The sequence below is a fragment of the Esox lucius genome, chromosome 3 (assembly GCF_011004845.1).
Source record: "Esox lucius isolate fEsoLuc1 chromosome 3, fEsoLuc1.pri, whole genome shotgun sequence".
Classification (NCBI taxonomy): Eukaryota; Metazoa; Chordata; class Actinopteri; order Esociformes; family Esocidae; genus Esox; species Esox lucius.
The window spans coordinates 10,055,896-10,077,730 of NC_047571.1; the positions used below are offsets into that span (position 1 = coordinate 10,055,896).

Genomic DNA, 21,835 nt, shown 5'->3' on the forward strand with positions numbered 1-21,835 from the left:
GAAACATGTTTATATTTTTATTGCTGTTAAACGTTTATATGCTAAAACACAGAAAATTCCACACAAAAATGTATTAATTATTATTATATCACGTGCGGCGCACACATCGGAACTATGTACCCGTGGAACCCTAGGCAGTACTCTTTCCGAGAGGGACTTAGCTGTCAAGTGCACAACAATTCACATTTCCTGTCGATTGGAATTTTATGGAATGTCTCAAGCGTAGCTGGCGATCTGTATTTCAAATATTGGCGATCTGACACTTTGCTAGATATTCGAATGGAAATATAAGGTACTTTTATTTTCCCACTGATTGATTCTGGATTTGGTGACGATAGTATTTATATACAGAAAATGTCTGGTTAGTACTAGCAGACAGCTAACTAGCATCTAGCTATAATGTCGATGTTAGCTAGCTACCTTCCTGAAAGTTGCTAACCTTCGACTGTAAGATTGCTACGTTTTTAGTGTTTAGAATGAAAGACAGTTCAACTATTTAGAGGAGTAATTTAAATGTAAGTATCTAGCTAACAATCCTCGGGCATTTCTAGTTTTCATTTTTAGTTTTGTCTAACTACTCTAGCCTGTTCAGCTAACGTGTCCTACAAAACAAGACTAAGCGTTTGCAACGACTTTTCGTCTTCGGTATAAACTCAGAGTAGGTCAGCTAACTGACACGACCCTAGTCCAGCACTAGAGTACGCCGAGGCTACAATTTATGGATACTATTACATTGATCTACCTACTTACTAACTACTAACATTACTTGTTAATATCAATTTAGGATACGCAGTTTCCCCCCTCTATATAACATTTCTGGTGATTGTAAATACAGGTATTTAAAGCTAACGTCCCTTCCTATCAGTCAAATGTAACTTAACGCTCACTTATTTTGTCTTTGCTAAGGCTAGCTGAACGTTTTGGGACCAACGGTTGTTTTTCTGTGCATGGACGGAAAGCCAATGCGCAGGTATGTGATGACCTAACGTTTTGTTTGTATTATTTTTTTTTCAGTAAAACATTATTCGGTCCTTAGACATCCACTAACTATTGTGTCCTGGTTAGGTTACATTTTCCTTGATTTTCTTTTTTATAATTATGGATGCTAGATTTGTTGAAAACCGTTTAAAATTATAGTGGAAATAAAGGGGGTGGAGCTACATCGTTCTATGTAGTTCTGTAGAGGTACTACGGTATTAGTTAGAAATAATCACTGGTCCTGCATCCAGATGTCTCAGAGTAGAAGTGCTGATCTATGTCCAATATTGCTTTTTAGATCTCAGTAAATAAACACTCGTAGTCTAAGGAGCAATGCTGATGTGGCCCAGGTTGGTTTGCCTAATACATCTAATAGTGATACAAATTATCTAGCCAGGATCAAATCTCTGCAAAATATCGAGCCAGGATCAAATATCTTACCATACCACCCCAGCCAGAATGGCTGGTCCAAATGTAATTGTAAACTTTTTTTCAAAAGTTATACATTACATTAATTCTAATCAATATTTCATTCTATTTTAATTCTAAAATCTGATCTGATAATTTGATAATGTTCTCATTGGCACATGTACAAAATCCCAAACACCTTCAATACTTAATACACATCCAGTATATTTTTCCCTGGGTATATTTAGATTACTTCTCAATAACTGTGTGTGGCTATGCTATACACAATGGAAGGTATCGCCTCATTTGGGATGAGGTTGATGAGACTGGCAGTGCTTGGTTAGGTGCCAGTGTCACCTGTGACAATACCCAAACAGCTGCAGGCACTAACTTTCTAGAATGAATTAAGTATTTTTGGTTGAAAAGTTTTAATTATTTTCTTAAAAATACATTTCAAGGTCTCAGATGTTTCTGTGAAGTAGTCAAAGCTCCGTTCACATTGTGTAGTAATTGCAATTGCCAAGGGGGGTGTGTAACATATACTAGCTGAAAAGACCTCAGATCGCTCCCCAGATCATCATAATTTAGTTTGTCATAGTCTAGTTTGAAAGGACATATATTTTTAATTAGTTCCTTCATAACTACTTTACTCATCACCAAAACCAATGATCAACTTTAACCCCCCACCCCTCCCCGATGTGCCTGACCTTGTGTCTGTTCCGCAGGGGTACCAGCGCACGCCCAGACAACACCGGAATGGACATCACGGCACGCTGCACACTGGGCGACCCCAACAAGCTCCCGGAAGGCGTTCCCCAGCCGGCGCGCATGCCCTACGTGTCCGACAAACATCCCCGTCAGACACTGGAGGTTATAAATCTGTTGCGTAAGCACCGGGAGCTGTGCGACGTCGTGCTCGTGGTCGGTGCCAAAAAGATCTATGCCCACCGCGTGATCCTCTCGGCCTGCAGCCCTTACTTCAGAGCCATGTTCACCGGCGAGCTGGCGGAGAGCCGGCAGACGGAGGTGGTGATCCGGGACATTGACGAGCGGGCCATGGAGCTGCTCATTGACTTTGCGTACACCTCGCAGGTTACGGTGGAGGAGGGCAACGTTCAGACGCTGCTGCCCGCCGCCTGCCTCTTACAGCTGGCCGAGATCCAGGAGGCCTGCTGTGAGTTCCTCAAGCGCCAGCTAGACCCGTCCAATTGCCTGGGAATCCGCGCCTTTGCCGATACCCACTCCTGCCGAGAGCTACTGCGGATAGCAGACAAGTTTACACAGCACAACTTTCAAGAGGTACGGTTCTTAGCGTACGCGAGTCTCTTATCGCAAGCTTTTTGGAGGTACACACTAAAATGTAGTTCTATGTCATTCAGTAAGTCACTTTTCGTTTTTGGATCTTGTTAGTTACATTGTCTAGCATTTGAAGCTGTACTCTTAATTGAGCCCTACACTTTATGGACATACAATGTTGATGGGCTGTATTTTTAATGTGAGGGGGCGAGGGCTTCAGTGGAGTTTAGTATTTCAATCAAGTTAAATCCCAATGTTATTTTTATCCTCAAGAAATAACTGCCCCGGAATTGAATGTGGCATTGCAATGTGGTTGCACCACTGGGAACTGGGTTTACTCCTTGGTCGTGGCATATGGACTGTGCATGGGAGACCCCCAAGGAGCAACACAGTTTGGCTTGGCACCATCCGTATTGGGGTACGGGTTGGTGGGATAGATGAGTTAGGTGCTTCTGCCAGTGGAACTTCACTTTGTCTCAAGCACAGACCCAGTCTTTGTGGAATGTTAACAGGTCTGCCGTTTTGCTTGTTTCACCCCTAGGTGATGGAGAGCGAGGAGTTCATGCTGCTTCCAGCCAATCAACTGATAGACATAATCTCCAGCGACGAACTCAACGTGAGAAGTGAAGAGCAGGTTTTCAACGCAGTCATGGCCTGGGTCAAGTACAGCATTCAGGAGCGCCGGCCACAGCTGCCCCAGGTCAGTCAATGCACCATCAGTTGACAGTACCAGACCAAATGTTGTACCTTTTAGTTTAAATTCAGAAAGAAAATATAAGACAAGGCAACGAAAGTGTTTGTGTGGTTTTTGGCCTGGGAAGTCTTTAATGCAGGATAATGTGTGCTCTGGTTGTAGGTTCTCCAGCACGTCCGTCTTCCTCTTCTCAGCCCAAAATTCCTGGTGGGAACGGTGGGATCCGACCCTCTCATAAAAAGTGACGAAGAGTGCCGAGACCTTGTCGATGAGGCAAAAAACTACCTCCTCTTGCCTCAAGAGCGCCCCCTGATGCAAGGGCCCAGAACACGGCCCCGGAAGCCCATCCGATGTGGAGAGGTGCTGTTTGCAGGTTAGCGTCTTGGGACCGTTCGACTTCCTTAGTATGCGCCTTGCCCAGGTTTAGCTTTCCTACGGATTTCAAAATGAGCTGTCGCTCCTACAACTCATCGGTTGAACAACCTAGAATAGAAAGGCGCTAGAAGGTTCCACGGAGTTGGCACTTTGCCACAATCTTTATTTCTTCTGTCCCAGTCGGAGGATGGTGCAGCGGGGATGCCATCTCCAGCGTGGAGCGATACGACCCGCAGACCAACGAGTGGCGCATGGTCGCCTCCATGAGCAAGAGGCGCTGCGGAGTAGGCGTCAGCGTTCTGGACGACCTCCTCTACGCCGTCGGCGGCCACGACGGGTCCTCATATCTCAACAGCGTGGAGAGGTCGGTGTACGCATCCCGGATCTAAAAGGCCGGCCTTTATGTCCACGGTTTGAGTGGTCTCAGGGCGCCGTATGTAACTCGAGTCTCCGCTCTCCACCGCAGGTACGACCCCAAGACGAACCAGTGGAGCAGCGACGTGGCTCCCACTAGCACGTGCAGGACCAGCGTGGGGGTGGCGGTCCTGGGTGGGTATCTGTACGCAGTGGGGGGCCAAGATGGAGTGTCCTGTCTCAACATCGTCGAAAGGTGACTGGGCTTATACGACATTACTGTTTCATTTACAGCGTGTCTTTTACGGACAACGCTGTATTTTTCCATGCCCTTGCGAAAGCCGTATATTTCTCCTCACGCCTCATTAAATGTTAGATTAAGCACTCTGTCGCTGAGTAATGACTGTGTGTGTGTGTGTGTGTGTGCGTGTGCGCGCGCGCATGCGCACGTTATCGGTTGCAGATATGACCCAAAGGAGAACAAATGGACACGTGTAGCCTCGATGAGCACCAGGCGACTGGGTGTAGCCGTGGCAGTACTGGGGGGCTTCCTCTATGCAGTGGGAGGCTCTGACGGTACATCCCCTCTCAATACAGGTACAGATGAATCACTCTGAAAACCCTACAATACTTAGAATAATTATTTCTATACAGATCAGTCAGACGAGAAGGTTTAGAGGTTCTAAGAAAACCCTTTCTAGGATCCCGTGTTCATATTCAGGTTTCACCCAATCAAAGGACCACGTGAACGTGTCCGAAAACTAACACTTGTTGGGGGTTTTCGCTAAGGTCTGCCTTAATGAATACGAGCCTCCCCTCACCCTCTTTCCCTGCTCGTTTTCCGAGCACAGTGGAGAGATACAATCCTCAGGAGAACCGCTGGCACACGGTCTCCCCCATGGGGACCAGGAGGAAACACCTCGGCTGTGCGGTGTACCAGGACATGATCTACTCTGTAGGCGGCCGCGACGACACCACCGAGTTAAGCAGCGCTGAGCGCTACAACCCCCGCACCAACCAGTGGTCACCTGTCGTAGCTATGACTTCAAGGCGTAGCGGGGTGAGTTGGGGTCTTTTTCACTGCGTTTCATTGGGGGGGGGGGGGCTATATGTAATTGGGCTGAACATGAGGCGAACAGGCTTTTCACCTGTTGTTCGTCTTGCAGGTTGGACTGGCTGTGGTAAATGGTCAGTTAATGGCTGTTGGAGGCTTTGACGGGACAACGTATCTTAAAACAATAGAGGTCTATGACCCTGACGCTAACACGTGGAGGTAAGTGACAGATTGCAGTACGTATTAGAACACTGACTTAAATGTGCTAATGCGGAACCTGATGACAAATGGTGCACTTTCTTGTCACCCTACAGACTCTACGGGGGAATGAACTACAGGCGACTTGGAGGAGGGGTTGGCGTTATCAAAATGACCCACTGTGAATCCCACATATGGTAACCCCATCCAGGTCAAAGGGCTTCCCTCGTTCGTGCCTCAAAAAGAAAGTTTCTCATGCAAGGAAGAATGACTGTGTTATCTGTACAGCCATTTTATTGGCAAGCCAAGGAAATGTAGTGACCGGCTACACAAGCTGTACTGTTCCTGTGTGTCAGGTCTGGACGGCCTCTCGTCTAACAGCCTACGGTTTATCTATATCCTCTGTACTTCCTGTATTACGACTCGCCCCAAGAACAAGCGACTCTGAAAACGTCAATCACATGACCTATTTATTTACGGCACCACAGAGGCAAACGCTTCGAGTTCCCCTTTTCTGTTACTGAAATGGAATTCTGCAGCTGCACTTTAGGATTCAATCCTGACTTTGGCTGTTGGACTGGCTATGCTATACCAACGTTTCAGTTTCCATTGACCTGTTGAATGGGGCCTGAAGGATCTTTTAAAGAGGACTGACACACAACTGAAGATGCAGGATGTGGGTCCCCTGTTTTTCTTTGGTCATAGTTGTGAATAGTTGAAGTTGTTAAGCAGGTGCGTGGATCTCCATGAAATTGAATGCACTGTGATTATTTTCAGTATCTTTCCCCCCCAGAGATGTTGGTACTGTGGTGCTAACACATTATATAGCAAATGTTTCATACTGGATTGTTGTTACCCATTTAAGGCTTTCTAACCGTGTATATGATTTTAATTATTTGACACATCAATGCTTTTTACATTGAACACATTACTGAGGCAGTCTTGCACTTTAAATCTATTAGTTTATTTGAGAAATGAGTTCCATTGCAGTTCATCTAAGACACAGGAAAGAATAAAACGGTTGATGAACTATGCATTTAAACCTCTGCATTGGTGAGCATGAAAAATGCACGTGTAGTCAGTGATATGCTTAATTGAAAAAAGACCAGGCTTTTTTCTTAATGGCTTCTGTAAATCCTGATGAATCTCATGTAACTATTCATCACTGCGATGGAGAAAAAAAAAAATGCAGCCATGCATTCTAGTGAAATATGACTGATGAATATGTAGATCAATGTGTTAAGATTCTGCTGGAGTTCACAGGCAGATATTAGCCCATACACATCATTCAGCAGTAGGTAAAATCCTGAATGCCTCAGTTTGTGAGGACATACTTATAGAAGGTAAGATGAGGGATGTTTTACTACTTCTGTTCAGACTTCTCTGTATGAGCTATAAGCCTTCAGAAAACATGGCATTTTAGCTGTTGATGTCAGTGTACCAACAATAGCCCATGCTGTTAATAAAGATGTTTATTTCAAACTTAAGCTAAAAAAAACAAACATGTAAAAACAATCTGTATTTGAAGTAGGGTAAAAGCTTTCACAGGGTCTGTTCCCCTCAGTCATAATCAACTATCGCCCAAATGACACAATTTTTTTTGCAGGTTTAAGCAGTGGTACAATGAATGACATTATCACCTTTGTAGTGAATATCTACACACAAAGACCCCAACTGGGTACAAGCTTATTAAAACCTATTAAAAATACATGCACACTCACTAGCATAAAAGAGCCAATCAGTTTACATTTTATACTGACAGTAATATATATTTTGGTATATACAGGTATATTACAAACAACACTAATTTGATGTCCGACCGCTTAGATGGGCATCTTCAAGAGTGCGCATTCTGTCAGCAGCTGGAGGACAGTGGTCATGTAGTCAGGGCTGGTGATCTGAAGATGGAAAGAGAGGTCAACAAAATGCCAGCTCCAAAGGGGTTTATTGGTAAGCTGTTCACATGCAGTAAAATGTCTCACCTTCACGACGTGCATGCGAGCATATTTGAAATTCAACAGTGGATTTTCCTTCATATGAAACTCAAAGGTGACCGCTTTCCCAAAACCTCACACCCCCTTGTGTGTCAGCATGGTAAAACATAAATTGCGCTTGTTTGTTAAATACTGCAGCGAATATGACCGTAGGAGGAAACCTTTCTTATTGGTAGTGTTGCCAGATGGGTAGGTTTCTGCCTCAGCTGGGCTATTGAAGGGGCCAGGATGGGTGGATTTACATAACATTTCAAATGTATTTTGTTGGAGTGCAGGGTTTGCGGTTTAGTGTCAATCTGGCAACCTTGTCAGTTTTATTTATATAGCACAATTGCATAACCAGACCCAGTGTTGCCAGATGGGGAGGGTTCCCGCACAATTGCGGAATTTTTTTTATGACAGTTTGCGGGCAAAAATGGGGTTGGGTGGATTGATTGTGGAGCCCTCAGGTGATTTTGTGGTTTACAGTCAAAGAAATCTGGAAACACTGACCACACCGGTCCTGATGTTGCGGAGATGAGTAATGTCAGAAAAACAAGTGGGTCCTAGTTTTAGTTTTTTTTAAACACCCAAGCATGTCAAAATATTCCAGTAAAACTCAATCCAATCTGCCTCACATTTTTTTATGTTTGAGATTCTAGTCATTGCTTGACTTTGGCTAAAATGTGCAGGAACTGCCCAATCGCACAGAGTATGTTCAAAATGTGTTAATAAGGCTTGTTCCTATAAGGCTTGCTCATTTGCCTAAAAAGGAACCAGATCGCTGTTTGCTTAAGTCAAGCACTGCATTTAGTAGAAAAACAGATTTCTTTTCAATTGAGTTTGCGAGACAGACGAAGATGACTGGTGAAAAGACGATTAAATTAGGGTATTTAGGCTACTGTCCCCAATGGCATTATATATGTATTATACAGTGTAAAAATATACAATTATAATTTCACAAAGTCACAAACAATATAAATATATGAACATGAAGACACTGGATCAGTACAAGCAACAGAGCGAAGTACAGCTGAAGGAAGTCGAGGGAGATAAATGTGGCCTCAAGGCAAGGATGGAGAAAAAGCAAAGCGACAAGGCTGTAATATATACAGCTCTGATGCGTTTTAACGCAAGTCAAATGAACAAGAACATAGTATAAAAACAAAAATAGACAATAATATTGACTGTAATTAATTACAACGCTTAAGTTATTCAATATTCTACTAATGAACATGGTTTTGACGCTGAATGGCTAAATGTTTTCTGGTGGCTCAGACATAATGAAGTGGGAATGATATGCTCTGCTAGAAGCATTGTGGAGTCAATGTGTTTGGGGGCTTAGGGAAACAGCCAAAGCAGAAGCTAGAGGCTAGATGCACTTAAATGTCTACTAGTCCAGGGCAGAGGAGAAGGAGAAAAACGCAAGGGTAAAAAAATATAAACCTGTATATGTTAAGAAACAATATCAAATATGTAACATGTTAATATGTAGAGGACAGATAAATTGCTTTTATATTTTGGTTGCTATTAGGGAGGACATTGTAGTGTGCATTAACTGTTCAGGTGGACATGGACAACAGGGTTAAATCTATAATAGTTGTCTTTTTCAAGTGTGTAGCCAAATATTATATAAAGTATATCACAGAGGGTCTCCAGGGGAGTGAGAGGTAGTGGGGTTTGGGGTACCACATCTACCTTTGGAGCCAGGAAAAACTGCATTGTGACTGCTAGTCACTTGTTAGCCACCACATTAAGATGTGTAAAACCGGACATGTATCTACCTTAATCTTCCCACTGTGGTGTGCTGAACCCAGGGCAGTGGAGACCCTCATCAGAGATCCAGCGGAAAGGTCTAGCCTGAAGTGCCTGAAGAAATGGGTCTGGAGCCCTCTGATGAAACTGTTGACCTCCTCGATGTTGATGCTGTCCTCTGCGCCGTCGTCAAGGCGCGCGCTGTCCCAAAGCTTCCAGACGTCTTGGGGGTTGACCTTGTATGTCACATCCATAGGAGGTTGTGTAGGAATGGTCCAGGCCAGTTTCAGGTACTGAATGTTCTTGGTGGGGTGGCACCCAGTCCAAAGGGCTGCGAGCCACTGGAGGTTGGTTGACGTGATGCAGATAGGGCCAAAGCAACAGTCAAATGTCTTTTTAAGCCAGGATTTTACTAATGCTGAGAGGGACTCTGGTCCACTAGTGCAAAGCAAAGGCAGACTGACAAATTCAGGCGGTAGTGATCGGAGATAGTCCACGTCACCGTTAATGCAGGTCAGCAAGCCACTCCAAACGACTTTTTGGGCTTCATCTTTTGCAGCAAACACTTGTTTGGAGAGAATCTGTGATGACGAGAACAACATAATGAACACCAAAGTCAGTTTTAAAGTAATATGTACTTTAAACAATTAGAGGAAAACATCTTACTTGAATGTAAATCGTCTCGGCATCTTGATTCGTCTCTGCCAACCCAAGGACTACAGAGATATTGACCTTGAAGCACAGCTCTTGGCCAGTTTCAATCGTCTGGCCCTGTTGCTTCTCCGATACAAGGAAAGCTGATAGTTCTTTCGAGTAGGTTTTCAACATGGTATATCGGAACTGATACAAAGGTGTGACATATGACAGATGCCATTCTTTCTTGACAAGAAGTGCCACTTGGTCTGGGTCAACCTGATTCTAGAGAGCAAAGAGATAAGATGGATGTAAATATGAAGGAAAGACCGTAATTGTACATTTACAAATCACAGCTTAAAGACAGATTGAAAACATTTTCAACCCCAGCGGTTAATACATGGGTGCGGCTCATAAATGAGTTGACATTATTAAAACAGTTTCCCGCAGCAAACCTTTTTCACAGATGATTGCTTGACAACATAGTGGTTTCATAAACTGATGTAGCAAATATGATACAATTGACGTTACAGGGTTTTCAAATTTAATCAACAAATTCATTTTGGTAGCATTTGGTAGATGCATAGGCGTCAATTAGGTGTGGCATCTGCTTGTGAACTGCATGGTCATTTTATGAATATTATTACATTCTACTGTATGCATAATATGCACTCATTCAGGCCTATTTATTTATGAGAAGAAAATAGATGGCTGATTCATAACAAACCCATCAGTGAAAATAAATGTCAGTGAGTGAACTTCTTTCCACTATGATTTTCAACGGTGTCTAATTGGTTATGGAAGAATTTTGCCCAGCTGCTTTAGACAAGTGCCCAAGAACCTATACAAATTATGTCCTTAGTTGTAGGTGTTTTTTCTGGTAACAAATGTTTTCAAACATGTTATTGATTACCTACTAGAAATAAGCATGTAATCCAAGGCATTTCTTTATTTTCTGTTAAGTTTAATCAAATTACTAATGATAATTAGGCCTCCGCTCTCTGTGATGCTGAAATATGCGCCAAAATAGATACGATGAAAGGAGTTTTCACAGCTCTCCAAATTGCACATTACATGCATTAGGCATTGTGCATGTGAAAGAGAGCTATATGTCTGTTAACAGTTTTCAATAGCATAGTAGGTCCTTGATGTCATGTCACATTGCCATACCTTGGCTTTTGCTCAAATAATGCCCCTGAATGTATGTATGAGTCATAATTCTCCAGGCGGTTTATATATGGTTAATACTGTTAATACTCGGGTTTGTATACATACAAAGTTATAAAATGAATGGTGCGGTTTATACATGGTGGCTTATAACTGGGAATTACGGTACTTTGTCGGGCAAAGAATCAAGCTTATAGATTTATTAAGCAATAAGGCACATGGGGTGTGGTACATGACCAATATACCAAGGATAAAAGCTGTTAAGCACAACGCATTGCAGCATGCCTGGAAAAAGCACTTAATTGTGATATAGTCAATACGGATGCAACCGTACACAGTGTTATTGAACCGTTCACTACACCCCGTATGGCTCAATACGCACACGTCAACCGCAGAGTTATGAAATGCTGGTAATTTTCCAAAAATGCTTATTTATGCTGCAGACTTAAACGCACATTGTAGATTCAGATCCAGAGATCTAGATCTCAGAACCAGACGCATAGCTTGAGAACAGGTAAGGTAGGCCGCTGCTTGGAGCCCCACGTCGTTAGGGGGCACCTGATGGCTGACACACTATGCCACATTTTGAGACATTACTGTGGAGTAATCGCAATGACGGCAACTCCCTCCCCCACCTCGGGGTAACTGCATACCCCTTCCCCACCTTCCTAATGGCACCCCACAAGGCGTCTGCAGTAGGGCTCCCCACACAGAGTCCGGGTGCCTAACTTGCTTGCCTGCATTCCAGACCTGTCCCTTATTGAAAACATTTGGCGCATTATGAAATGACAAATACAGCAAACTGTTGAGCAGCTGCAATCCTGTAAATAAAGGATGGGGATACATTTCACTTTCAAAACTACAGCAATTGTTCTCCTCAGTTCCCAAACGCTTACAGAGTATAGTTAAAAGAATATATAAACGGACAAACAATTTAAATATCAAAATATAGTGTCATAGCGTATAATATCAATTTCTGGGACAAAAGATCAGAGCGGACTCAAAATATAATACAAAACAGATTTCAGGGATATTTTATATAATTGAACCCTACATCATCATCATTCTGGTTGTTAACATTGTACATTTTACTCCCGTCAGACAGGACGTATTTATTATCCTGAGGGATTTTAGCGGCATGGCACAAATTATTATTCCCCAAAATGAGGTAAGACTCAACCTTTTTATTACTGAAGATGTTTTAAATCCTTCTGTATTTTGTATGTTTTGTAAATCATGAATGGGTGAAAAATTATCGACACCATTAAAATATTGAATGAAATGTAAACTCTTTCTATAAGCAATATAGTGTAAGATAATGTCCTCTTTTTTTAGCTTCCAGTATAGCTCAATATTAGATTTTCTTTGCTAATCTTTATCATGATGGATGCAGATTGGATCACAGTGTCACAGCGTATAATATCCATTTCTGGGACAAAAGATCAGAGCTGACTCAAAATATAATATAATGCCCCCCCCCCCCCCCCAGCCATTATTTCTCTATTGCTCGCTCTGAAAAAAACACATAGATTTCAGGGATATTTTATATAATTTGCGGGCGTCAGGGAGACGCTATTAAAATGCAGGAGACTCCTGGAATTCGCGGGAGAGTTGGAATGTCTGGGTTTTATTCAAATTTAAACCTTGTGAAGCGTGCTTAGGACAGTCACACCAGAAGAGCTTTTTCACGTTTGGTTGAATTTAAAAAAATTAAGTGATCAATTGCATGAATGTGCAGTATGTTCACATAAAGCAGCTTGTTCTGAACAATATAAAAAGTTTTTTGACAAATGTAAATGTAATTTATTTGCGTTTGACGTTCGGAACCACAAAAAGGCGTCAACCACCCACAATCAGATATTTATATGAGATACTTACTGTGATATCACGTGACTTCGGTTTTTTCCTGCTTGTTGGTATTTTTAGAACGGTCTGACGGCCTGATGTGTATCCCAGATAAGTACCTTCACCACAACTTCGTCGACTGTATCGACGCTTGCTCCTTCGTTGTGCTAGGGCTTTGTTGAGTGGGGTCTTCATTGTGCTGTAAAATACAACTTAGCATGTTAGGTTAAGTAGTTTATTTGCGAGAAGATAAAATCAACTTTAAATTATGAACAGGCATAAGGATAAAGAGATGAGAACTGGAAAATACTGTCACACAAAAGAGTCATATAGCTAGTACTATCCGTAAACAAAAGGGTTGCTAATTCTAACGGGTTAGTTAGCATGTTTTCGTTAAGCAGTCGCTGTTTTGATTTCTCCGTTACGTATCTTTTCATAATCAGTGCATCGATAGCATTCACTATAGGGTTATAAATCAATAATAGGCTAGAAACAGCACTCGTTACATACCTACTCCTTTCCGCCATGACTTAAAAACTAAAGCAATCCGGAAGTGGATTTGAACATCGCGCTTTCCCATGATGCAACCGGGATGTTGACAAGGAAAAGTGGTCAATTACAGCATCACTCCGCATTAGCTACGATATTAAAGATGATTCTGCATTATTGAAGTCATCAACCTACATCTACAAATGTAATTACATACAATTTTATCCAAGGGTGCTCATAATACTATGAGTATTGCTATATCTACCAAGTCAATTTACAAATATCGTTAATCGTGGATTGACTACTTTAGTCTTTGCCCCCAGCGATGTGTGCACAATCACTGATCTCTACGTAGAACTGATGGACACACTACGCTATCTAAAAAACAAAGAGTCGATGCCAAGGGCATCCACATTATTTTTAACTTGTCAGTGTTGCCTTACTTCGGACTGAACGCGGAAGAGGCATGGAATGTTGAAGACGATCGCAGAGTTTTAGTTATTGAAAGCACTTTAGCATATCTACATTGTACTGCTAAACTTTCGTTTTGTACATCAACGTTGCCAGTTGCATGGATCGGGCATAAACCATGTTTATGTAGCTATCTTTGTATTGCTAGCGTTCATGTACAACACGGGTCTTTACCGGTCTTTACAAGGTTACACTAGATTGTAATTAAGGTAGCTGTTTCGTTAGTCAAGTAATTTGAAATGGCCAATAAAGGTAGAATATTGGCGCAGAGGCTGTTTATCATGGGTAGACTGGAGACCAGGACATATTCACGATGGCGAGGGACAACAATTCCGATTGTAAAACAAGAATATCTGGTCAAACCCGGTATTTCTGAAAAGAGGTGTTTGTTCAATGTCAACAAGCACTCAACGTGCACTAAAGGTATCCTATATTACTACGTTTCATCATGTCTAGTCATCCATTCTGGTCTTGGAGATCCACAGGCTTTGTTTTCGTCCATTCTTGGTGACTGTGTTTTGTGTCCACTGTATGGATCCATCATCATGATAATTCACAGACCAGCCCAGCATAAATGCCAAGTAATCAGCTACAGTTCTCATGATGCCAAGTTAGGTTTGTTACAGCTGGGCTGGAAGGAAAGATAGAATCATGTGGGTTTCCAAAACCAGCTTTGAATAACAGTGCTCAAAAGATAATGTAAATGCTTTATGCAGAGCTAAGATAACATGAACTTTGTGTCACCAGGTTCTAGCAGCTTGTCTCTCCGTAGTCACACTTGTGGGGAGCTACGGCCTGACCATGTAGGAGAGGAAGTCACACTCTGTGGCTGGGTTCAGTACCGGAGGTTCGTCAAGAAGTTTATAATGAAAAACCCTTCATCATCATCATTCTGATTGTTAACATTGTATTTTACTCCCGTCAGACAGGACTTATTTATTATCCTGAGGGATTTTAGCGGCATGGCACAAATTATTATTCCCCAAAATGAGGTAAGACTCAACATTTTTATTACTACAAATGTTTTAAATCCTACTGTATTTTGTATGTTTTGTAATTTATGAATGGGTGAAAAATGATCGACACCATTAAAATATTGAATGAAATGTAAACTCTGTCTATAAGCAATATAGTGTAAGATAATGTCCTCTTTTTTTAGCTTCCAGTATAGCTCAATATTAGATTTTCTTTGCTAACCTTTATCATGATGGATCAAGATTGGATCACACTGTATATTTTAATATTGTTTATAAATCAACTATATTATTCTGTCATTTTTATCTCTGTGTAGGCCCAAATTAATTTGAAAAAAGCCTTGCTTGACTTACCGCTTGAATCTGTGATCATGGTGAAAGGCAAAGTCAGACATCGACCAAATGGACAAGAGAACAAGGTGTGCGAAAAAGACAAATTGCAATCAGTTGAATGTATGGAATCCCAGGAATGGCAAATGTCAGTAAATGGTTATATGATGAGCAAATTATTTAAAACTATAGTTAAATATAAGAAAAGCATTTAATCATTTACTTTGCCTACTATGAGCCAACAAAGTAAATTAAAACATAATTTATTTTATTCTTCCATTTATCATTTACTGACTCTTTATATCTATATATTTTTTTGTTTTATTTAGGGGATGCCGACAGGAGAGATTGAAGTTCTTGTTGAATGTGTGGAGATTCTCAATGTCTGCCGTAAGCTGCCTTTTGAAATCAAAGATTTTGTGAAAGTGAGTATAAGATCAAAACACTGACATTGTTTACACCTACAAAAATTAAGCCCAAAGAACAGTTTTATTGTTAGCAATGCTTTTTCACTAATGATGATCTACTGTTTGTTTGTTTACAGAAATCTGAATCCCTTCGGATGCAATATCGCTACCTGGACCTTCGTTCTTCACAAATGCAGTACAATCTCAGGCTGAGGTCACAGCTAGTGATGAAGATGAGAGAGTACCTGTGCAATGTTCATGGTAAATGTCCTCGAATTACCACCTCAGTTTGTATCCAAATGTATTTTTAGTGCATTTGTATTCATTACTGTTTTGTCTCCATTGTAGGGTTTGTGGATGTTGAAACTCCCACCTTATTCAAGAGGACTCCAGGCGTAGGTTGTCTCCAACATACTTTTTATAGAAAATCTTAACATTTTAGCAAACACAACTGTGCATGAATTGCATGTGTTATACCACTTATGTTTTTCTACTTTCTAGGGTGCCAAGGAGTTTGTGGTGCCCTCACGAGAACCCGGACGGTTTTACTCCCTGCCTCAGAGTCCTCAGCAGTTTAAACAGCTTCTCATGGTGGCTGGCATTGACAGGTAAAAAAACATAGATCTGTCGTTCTGAATCGCATTGTTACAGGTGATACTGTGTCCCCATTGGTCCATAGAGCAGCAACCTTTGTAGGGAGTAGGATTTCCATTTACACTAACGGCAAATGTGTGTGGTGGGAAGGGAGAACAAAGTTTAAAAAAAGGTCTGTGCGCAGGTGTTACGCTGCCTTTTGATGTGCCTGCTTAGTTCAAAGTGGTTTTGAGCGTTTCTTTTACATGAACATCGACATTGAAATGGGAATTCTCTGATGTAAATGTTTTATCTTGCAGGTACTTTCAACTGGCCCGGTGCTACCGAGATGAAGGTTCCAAACCAGACAGACAGCCAGAATTCACCCAGGTAATGGGAGATTAACTCTGAGAAGAGACTTGATCAACTATTTCTGAGGGCGGATAGAAACTTTGGCAGATGCAGATGAGTGTCAAATGGCTTTAATTGGGTTCCCAGCTTGACACCCACATAGCTCACTCTGTTGAAAGTTCTTGCTGGCAACACACAAACACACATACACGGATGTCTTACTTGGCTATATTAAGACGGACATCCAAGTTAATTCCCCTTAAAAATCTGATTAACACTTTTTTCTCTACACCCTGAAGCTGCACATGGCCACTGAGACAGAGCAAGTATATTGCTACACTCACAACTCACTTAGGCCTGCCTGACACCCACACACTCCACACCCAATTCAAGTTCAGATTTGCCTGTACAATGCTTCTGTCTATCCTCCCTAGGTGGACATTGAGATGTCCTTTGTGGATCAATCTGGAATCCAAAGGCTTATTGAGGGTTTGCTCCAATACTCCTGGCCTGTGGAAAAAGGTCAGATCTCCACACCATTCCCCTGCATGACATATGAAGAAGCAATGAATGACTACGGAGTCGACAAGCCAGACACCCGATTCGCCATGAGGGTTTGCACCAAATGCTTCATTTGGATTTTACCTGTTAGGAAGCATTTTTAAATGCTTTAATATGATAGTGAGGGAAGAAGATCCGGCTTCATGTTTGAAATAGAAATTCTAAAAGTGGATTCCCTACTTGTATAGCTCATGGATGTCAGTGAAACATTTCATGACACAGAAATCGAGTTCCTAAAAGAGGCCCTAAAACGACCAGGAGGCTGCATTCAGGCAATTTGTGTGCCGGATGGGGCGGTGAGTACTGTGAAACAACATTCTTTATTTAAGATAATTCATTTGAGATGTTATTCTAGTAGGCTCTTATTACTTTGGTTAAGATTTGTATGTAAAATCTAGTCTAAGCTTGTTTTGATGATATATTACAACATGTGATTTTATTTTTAAAATGAAAACCTTTTTAATGGCGATATATTTCAACATCTGTGTTCTTCATTTCACTACAGAAACATTTGAAGGGCAAGGATCAGGAATCCCTAAAACAAATTGCCAAGACCCAGTTTGGCCAGGTGTGTTTCCCTCATGCATTAAAAACCCCAGTGGCTTTTTCGGTCCACTGAAGAGAACAGACAGTCCTCATGAAATATGAATCTGCAATGAGATCAATAAGCCAAGATTATTGTGAATAAAAATGTTGAACAAAGCACATAGCATACTTGCCCGCGAGGCAAATGTAAACCAATGCTTGAGTTGTGCGTTCCTGTACATCTTCTAGGACCACCTTATACAACAAAGTTAGATGTTCTGTAACTGCACCGTTCGTATGTTACTCCATTACGACTAATGCCTCATCGGGTTTAGTAATTTATGGTTAGAGAGATATGAAAACCTGATGACTCCTAGGTATTCAAGGCTGTCAGCGCCATGCCTGGAGGCTAGCTGCTTCACAGGAATACCAAAGCAGCCCGGTGTTATTTTTTTCTGCTGTTGTGGTGTGTATTTCTTCCCTAGGAAGTGAGTGTAGCATTGGTGAAGGCAGATGGTGCACTGAAGTCTCCTCTGAGCAGACTCATGCCTTCCTCAGCCAAACAGCAGCTGCTCCAGATGGCTCATGCCGGACCTGGGGACCTGCTGCTCATCTCTGCTGGGACGCGGGAATGTGTGGTGAGTTATACACCCTGATTTGTTTCGCCCTGTCTCCATCCCAATGGCAGCCCAGAGCTTATTTAGTGCCCTACTTTTGTCCAGTGAGTGTACCGTGTAGGGAATAAGGTGCATTTTGGAACACAAGACTTCCCACTAAAGTTAACCACGATCGAACAAAGTCTCCAAGTTAGCCTCTGTGGTCAAAGCGAGTGATGTGGAAATTAACGTTCTTTGTGTTTGTTCGCTTTGATATTTACTGAAATCAGTCGCACTGTGTTTTTCAAAGGCACATCAAGGTTTGAGTTATTGTTTTTATTTTTCATAAATGCCTCATTGGGTCTGGCACAGATGATGCACCCCCCAAAAAAGGACGGTCGAAATCAAAAGAAAGTATGTTTGAAATAGCTGTGGATCAACTGTTTACATCCGTCTAAATTGTGTGGAAGGAATTGAAATCAACAGTCACATCAGAAGAAAGGGTTCAAATCCACCCTCAGGTTTCAAAGACACTTTTGTGACCAAGCAGCCGAAGGCCAGAGCCGTTTGAAAAGAAACACAGAACAAGCTTTACTTTACTTTTGTTTGCCTCTGTTTTTCACTCTTAATCTGTGGATTTCTGTGACATCCTCCCACAGCGTCCTTTGTTGGGTAAGTTGAGGCTTCAGTGTGCTGAACTTCTGGAAGGTTCCGGTGTGGCTGTTCGGAATCCTTCAGCATTTCACTTCCTGTGGGTGGTGGACTTCCCACTGTTCCTGCCAAAAGAAGAGGACCCTGGTCAGCTTGAGTCAGCCCACCATCCTTTCACAGCGCCTCACCCAGAGGATAACCATCTCCTCTACTCCCAACCTCTCAAGGTTAGGGTCACTTGCATTTGGAATGGAACTGTCTCTGGGGGTCACATATTTATAGAGAAACAGAAGCTCTCATTAGCTTGTTTCTGTGCCCTTGCTTTTTGTTCGGTACAAATAGAAAACTTTTAAAGAAAGAATTATCTGACTCACTGTGGTGAGTTCAGAGAAAATTTTATTGTGCTATTATTCATCATAATCAAACGCATTCATTTCGATTTAATATGCACCAAGTCACTCTTATCAATGTAAATAAACTGTATCCGAGAGTGTCCTGTGCCGCTAACTTCCTGTGCAGAGACCTTCTCATTCATTGCTTCTTTCTGTGTCAATATGGCAGGTACGTGGGCAGCATTATGACCTGGTCCTGAACGGGTGTGAAATTGGGGGAGGATCCATTCGTATTCACAAGGCCTCTGAGCAGCTACATGTCCTAGAGACAATTCTCAAGGTAATGAACCTGGACTGGATAAGGAAGAGCAACAGAATGCTGATTTCTCAAACACATAGTCATTTCTATCAGGCTGTGGAGGATATGCAAGAGCAGTTACAATTAGTACTGCAATTATTGTCTCTCAAAACAAACAATTGATTAGGATCTGTAATCACGGGGCTAACACAGTTGCTTCCTCCTTATCTGCACTTTTTCATGCCGTAAGTTCTGCTAACTTTCAGAAAGCTCGTTAGTAGCGTGTATAATCATTGGTAATGGGTGGATAAAAAAAGAAAATCTTCACTATTGTTCCAGGTCCAAGGTGGACAGAATATGCTAGATGTTGTGCGTTTAGAGTTAACCTCCTGACCAATGTGTTGTCGTTCAGGAGGATCCGGCACTCCTCTCTCATCTGCTGGATGCGCTGGACTCTGGGGCTCCTCCTCACGGTGGCATCGCCTTGGGTATGTCGGCCTTAATGACCATCTTGACTGACAGCCCCGGCTTTGTGGTTCTCATGCTCGTTTGTTTCACGGTCTGCTTATTCCCTCCCGGTTCCTGGAATCTTTCAAACAGGTTTTCAGGGAATTTTGGGAATGTTACAAAGTCCCTGCAACCCTAACCCTGACTACAATCCATTTTTCTAGGTCTGGATCGCCTGGTGTCCATTATTGTTGGAGCCCCTAGCATCAGGGACGTGATTGCCTTCCCCAAATCATTCAAGGGCCGTGACCTGATGTGTCAGGCTCCCGATTTGGTCTCCGAAGAGGAGCTGAAACCCTACTACATCTCTGTTAACTGGTCAGGTGGAGGTAACGGGAACCAGGAGAAATAGATGGCCACTATTCCATCTTTGTCCTGAAACTGAGACTAGTGATTCATATTAATGGTGGCTTCACATTGGAGAGATGTTAACCCACATATACCTTGACTGTATATGTACAGTACCTCAGAATTCTTTCAGATTCCCCTGGAGAATTTGGTCTCCAGTCGCGCTGTCGCCTTAGATTTGAGCGTGGCCTGAACGACCGCCGGTAGTCATGTGTGTCCACCGCGGTGCTGAAGACCTGCTGTTGGAGATGGAACGTCTGCTCTGAAGCTGAGATGTATTGATGTTTTCACTTGGCCACAGTTTCTGGTTGAAGATTTTTCCAGTTGGCTCCATTTCTTGAGTTCCGCTCCTTTCCCAGTTTTTAGTCCAGGGCAGTTCCTCTGTGAGCCAAATATGGTCAATATTAATTTGGATATATGTAAAATGTAGACATTAGACCCTTTCACCAATAAATTATTTAATGGTTTGAAAAATGTATGTTTGTCTTTTGCTTACTTATTCTCATGCTACAATGAACAATGCGATAAAAATGCCAAATCAAATGTTAACTCACATTGTGATTATATGGAAATGGAAAATATAGAAATGACCAACAGGTGGTAGCATTGTTCCATTTGGTCTTATAGTATTTCCCCCCATTCAGACACCCTTATCTAGGACAGCATGACATTAACTGAAGCAATTAAGGTTAAACACATTTCTCAAGGGTACTACAGTAGAGTAAGCCTCACATACTGTGAACCTTTGACCTACAGATCATTCACAACACCTTTACCCCCTTGCTACTAAATCAATGCAATGTGTCAATCATCTCAGAAGTTTCTAACAGATTAAAATCCATCCTAATAAAAGATGACACAGTCTGGGAACTTCAGAGACCAGTTAAATTCTAGAGATTGAAATTACATTTTCTGTGAGAAATTATTCATTCCCCTTCGGGCAGAAGAGTTATTTTCGTGCCACGCCGATGCGATGTCTGTGCTGGTATAAACTGGCAGTCGTGCAACAATAGCTGCCTGTGCACACCTTGGCTGGGAGACAGCTGCTAACACTTGCGGGTGTCACACAGATGTTCTCATTAGTGCCAAAGAAATAATACTAAAGCCGACACCAACGTTATCCTCGATGCCATTTTGTCTGTTGTCTGAGGGTTGAAGATGGTGGTGTAGAAAGGCTTTCCTCTTTCCTCATTCTTTTACAAGTCTAGAGTGAAGTTCAAGGTTTCATTTTTTTTTTTTCCCTGCGTTTTTGACAGAGAGATGGTTGAGACAAGAAGGGCTGGCTTGTCCTTTCCCCAGTCAGTGTTGAGAGGGCATTGAAGAGGATGAGAGCTGATGCAAGAGAGCCAACCCACTGTAGTTCTACATTGTACTGTGAAGGCCAGGCTATACCTTTTCATGTCTGGGAAGAGCAGAGGGTAGACACTTGATGCTAAATGAATGGCTCTGCAAGCGCATTGTCTCGCGGCACTTTTGTACAAAACGTTGAAGCTGCGAATTGTGAATGTATTCACAGTAACTGCCGGCCAAATTACCTTTGGTTCATGGACAATTATGCGTCAAGCATAAAGAGGGCAGAGAGAGGACAACGATGTTTACCCTCTGCAGAATGGTGCGAGCTCGCAGGTTTAAAGTAACACTGCATAACCATGACAGAGGCAAAATTATAATGAATTCCAGCAGCTCAGCTAC

At 42.2% G+C, this 21,835-nt stretch overlaps 3 protein-coding genes across 7 annotated transcripts; 2 read left to right on the forward strand and 1 right to left on the reverse strand.

Moving 5' to 3' along the window:
- The first annotated feature begins 137 nt into the window (after window positions 1–137).
- klhl20 (kelch-like family member 20) lies at window positions 138–6,844 on the forward strand. 2 transcript variants are annotated; one of them, XM_010883402.3, is made up of 11 exons: window positions 138–292; window positions 907–970; window positions 2,112–2,685; window positions 3,224–3,382; window positions 3,539–3,749; window positions 3,932–4,115; window positions 4,218–4,361; window positions 4,569–4,702; window positions 4,957–5,165; window positions 5,272–5,378; window positions 5,474–6,844. In XM_010883402.3, exons 2-11 carry the CDS (start codon window positions 948–950, stop codon window positions 5,556–5,558), a joined length of 1,830 nt encoding a protein of 609 aa, XP_010881704.1. In that variant the 5' UTR covers window positions 138–292; window positions 907–947; the 3' UTR covers window positions 5,559–6,844. The 2 variants fall into 2 exon arrangements, with proteins under 2 accessions (XP_010881704.1, XP_019900963.1); XM_020045404.2 differs by having other exon boundaries at window positions 912–970.
- Window positions 6,815–13,410, reverse strand: cenpl (centromere protein L). 4 transcript variants are annotated; one of them, XM_010883423.4, is made up of 5 exons: window positions 13,241–13,410; window positions 12,764–12,929; window positions 9,752–10,003; window positions 9,115–9,666; window positions 6,815–7,255 (listed from the first exon to the last, which is right to left on the reverse strand). In XM_010883423.4, exons 1-5 carry the CDS (start codon window positions 13,255–13,257, stop codon window positions 7,181–7,183), a joined length of 1,062 nt encoding a protein of 353 aa, XP_010881725.1. In that variant the 5' UTR covers window positions 13,258–13,410; the 3' UTR covers window positions 6,815–7,180. The 4 variants fall into 4 exon arrangements, with proteins under 4 accessions (XP_010881725.1, XP_010881716.1, XP_010881732.1 ...); XM_010883414.3 differs by lacking the exon at window positions 13,241–13,410 and adding an exon at window positions 13,103–13,220; XM_010883430.3 differs by lacking the exon at window positions 13,241–13,410 and adding an exon at window positions 13,071–13,219.
- Window positions 13,411–13,663: 253 nt separating this feature from the next.
- On the forward strand, window positions 13,664–20,611 carry dars2 (aspartyl-tRNA synthetase 2, mitochondrial). Its single transcript, XM_010883442.3, has 17 exons — window positions 13,664–14,113; window positions 14,438–14,537; window positions 14,616–14,682; window positions 14,982–15,083; window positions 15,324–15,419; window positions 15,539–15,662; window positions 15,750–15,796; window positions 15,903–16,009; window positions 16,295–16,364; window positions 16,760–16,939; window positions 17,075–17,182; window positions 17,392–17,454; window positions 17,897–18,049; window positions 18,667–18,885; window positions 19,220–19,330; window positions 19,701–19,776; window positions 19,960–20,611. The coding sequence occupies exons 1-17, from the start codon at window positions 13,930–13,932 to the stop codon at window positions 20,145–20,147; spliced, it is 1,995 nt and encodes a 664-aa protein (XP_010881744.2). The 5' UTR covers window positions 13,664–13,929; the 3' UTR covers window positions 20,148–20,611.
- The last annotated feature ends 1,224 nt before the right edge of the window (window positions 20,612–21,835 follow it).

Excerpts from the sequence above, each read along its gene's own strand:
- klhl20 (XM_010883402.3), top strand. The coding sequence starts at position 948 with ATGGACGGAAAGCCAATGCGCAG. Across the intron at positions 2,686-3,223 it reads CACAGCACAACTTTCAAGAG|GTGATGGAGAGCGAGGAGTT; the intron begins GTACGGTTCTTA and ends TTTCACCCCTAG. Across the intron at positions 4,703-4,956 it reads TACATCCCCTCTCAATACAG|TGGAGAGATACAATCCTCAG; the intron begins GTACAGATGAAT and ends TTCCGAGCACAG.
- cenpl (XM_010883414.3), bottom strand. The coding sequence starts at position 13,167 with ATGAAAAGATACGTAACGGAGAAATCAAAACAGCGACTGCTTAACGAA. Across the intron at positions 9,667-9,751 it reads CCGAGACGATTTACATTCAA|ATTCTCTCCAAACAAGTGTT; the intron begins GTAAGATGTTTT and ends TCGTCATCACAG. Across the intron at positions 7,256-9,114 it reads ACCACAGTGGGAAGATTAAG|ATCACCAGCCCTGACTACAT; the intron begins GTAGATACATGT and ends TTCCATCTTCAG.
- dars2 (XM_010883442.3), top strand. The coding sequence starts at position 13,930 with ATGGCCAATAAAGGTAGAATATTGGCGCAGAGGCTGTTTATCATGGGT. Across the intron at positions 16,940-17,074 it reads ACACCCGATTCGCCATGAGG|CTCATGGATGTCAGTGAAAC; the intron begins GTTTGCACCAAA and ends CTACTTGTATAG. Across the intron at positions 19,777-19,959 it reads TCACGGTGGCATCGCCTTGG|GTCTGGATCGCCTGGTGTCC; the intron begins GTATGTCGGCCT and ends CCATTTTTCTAG.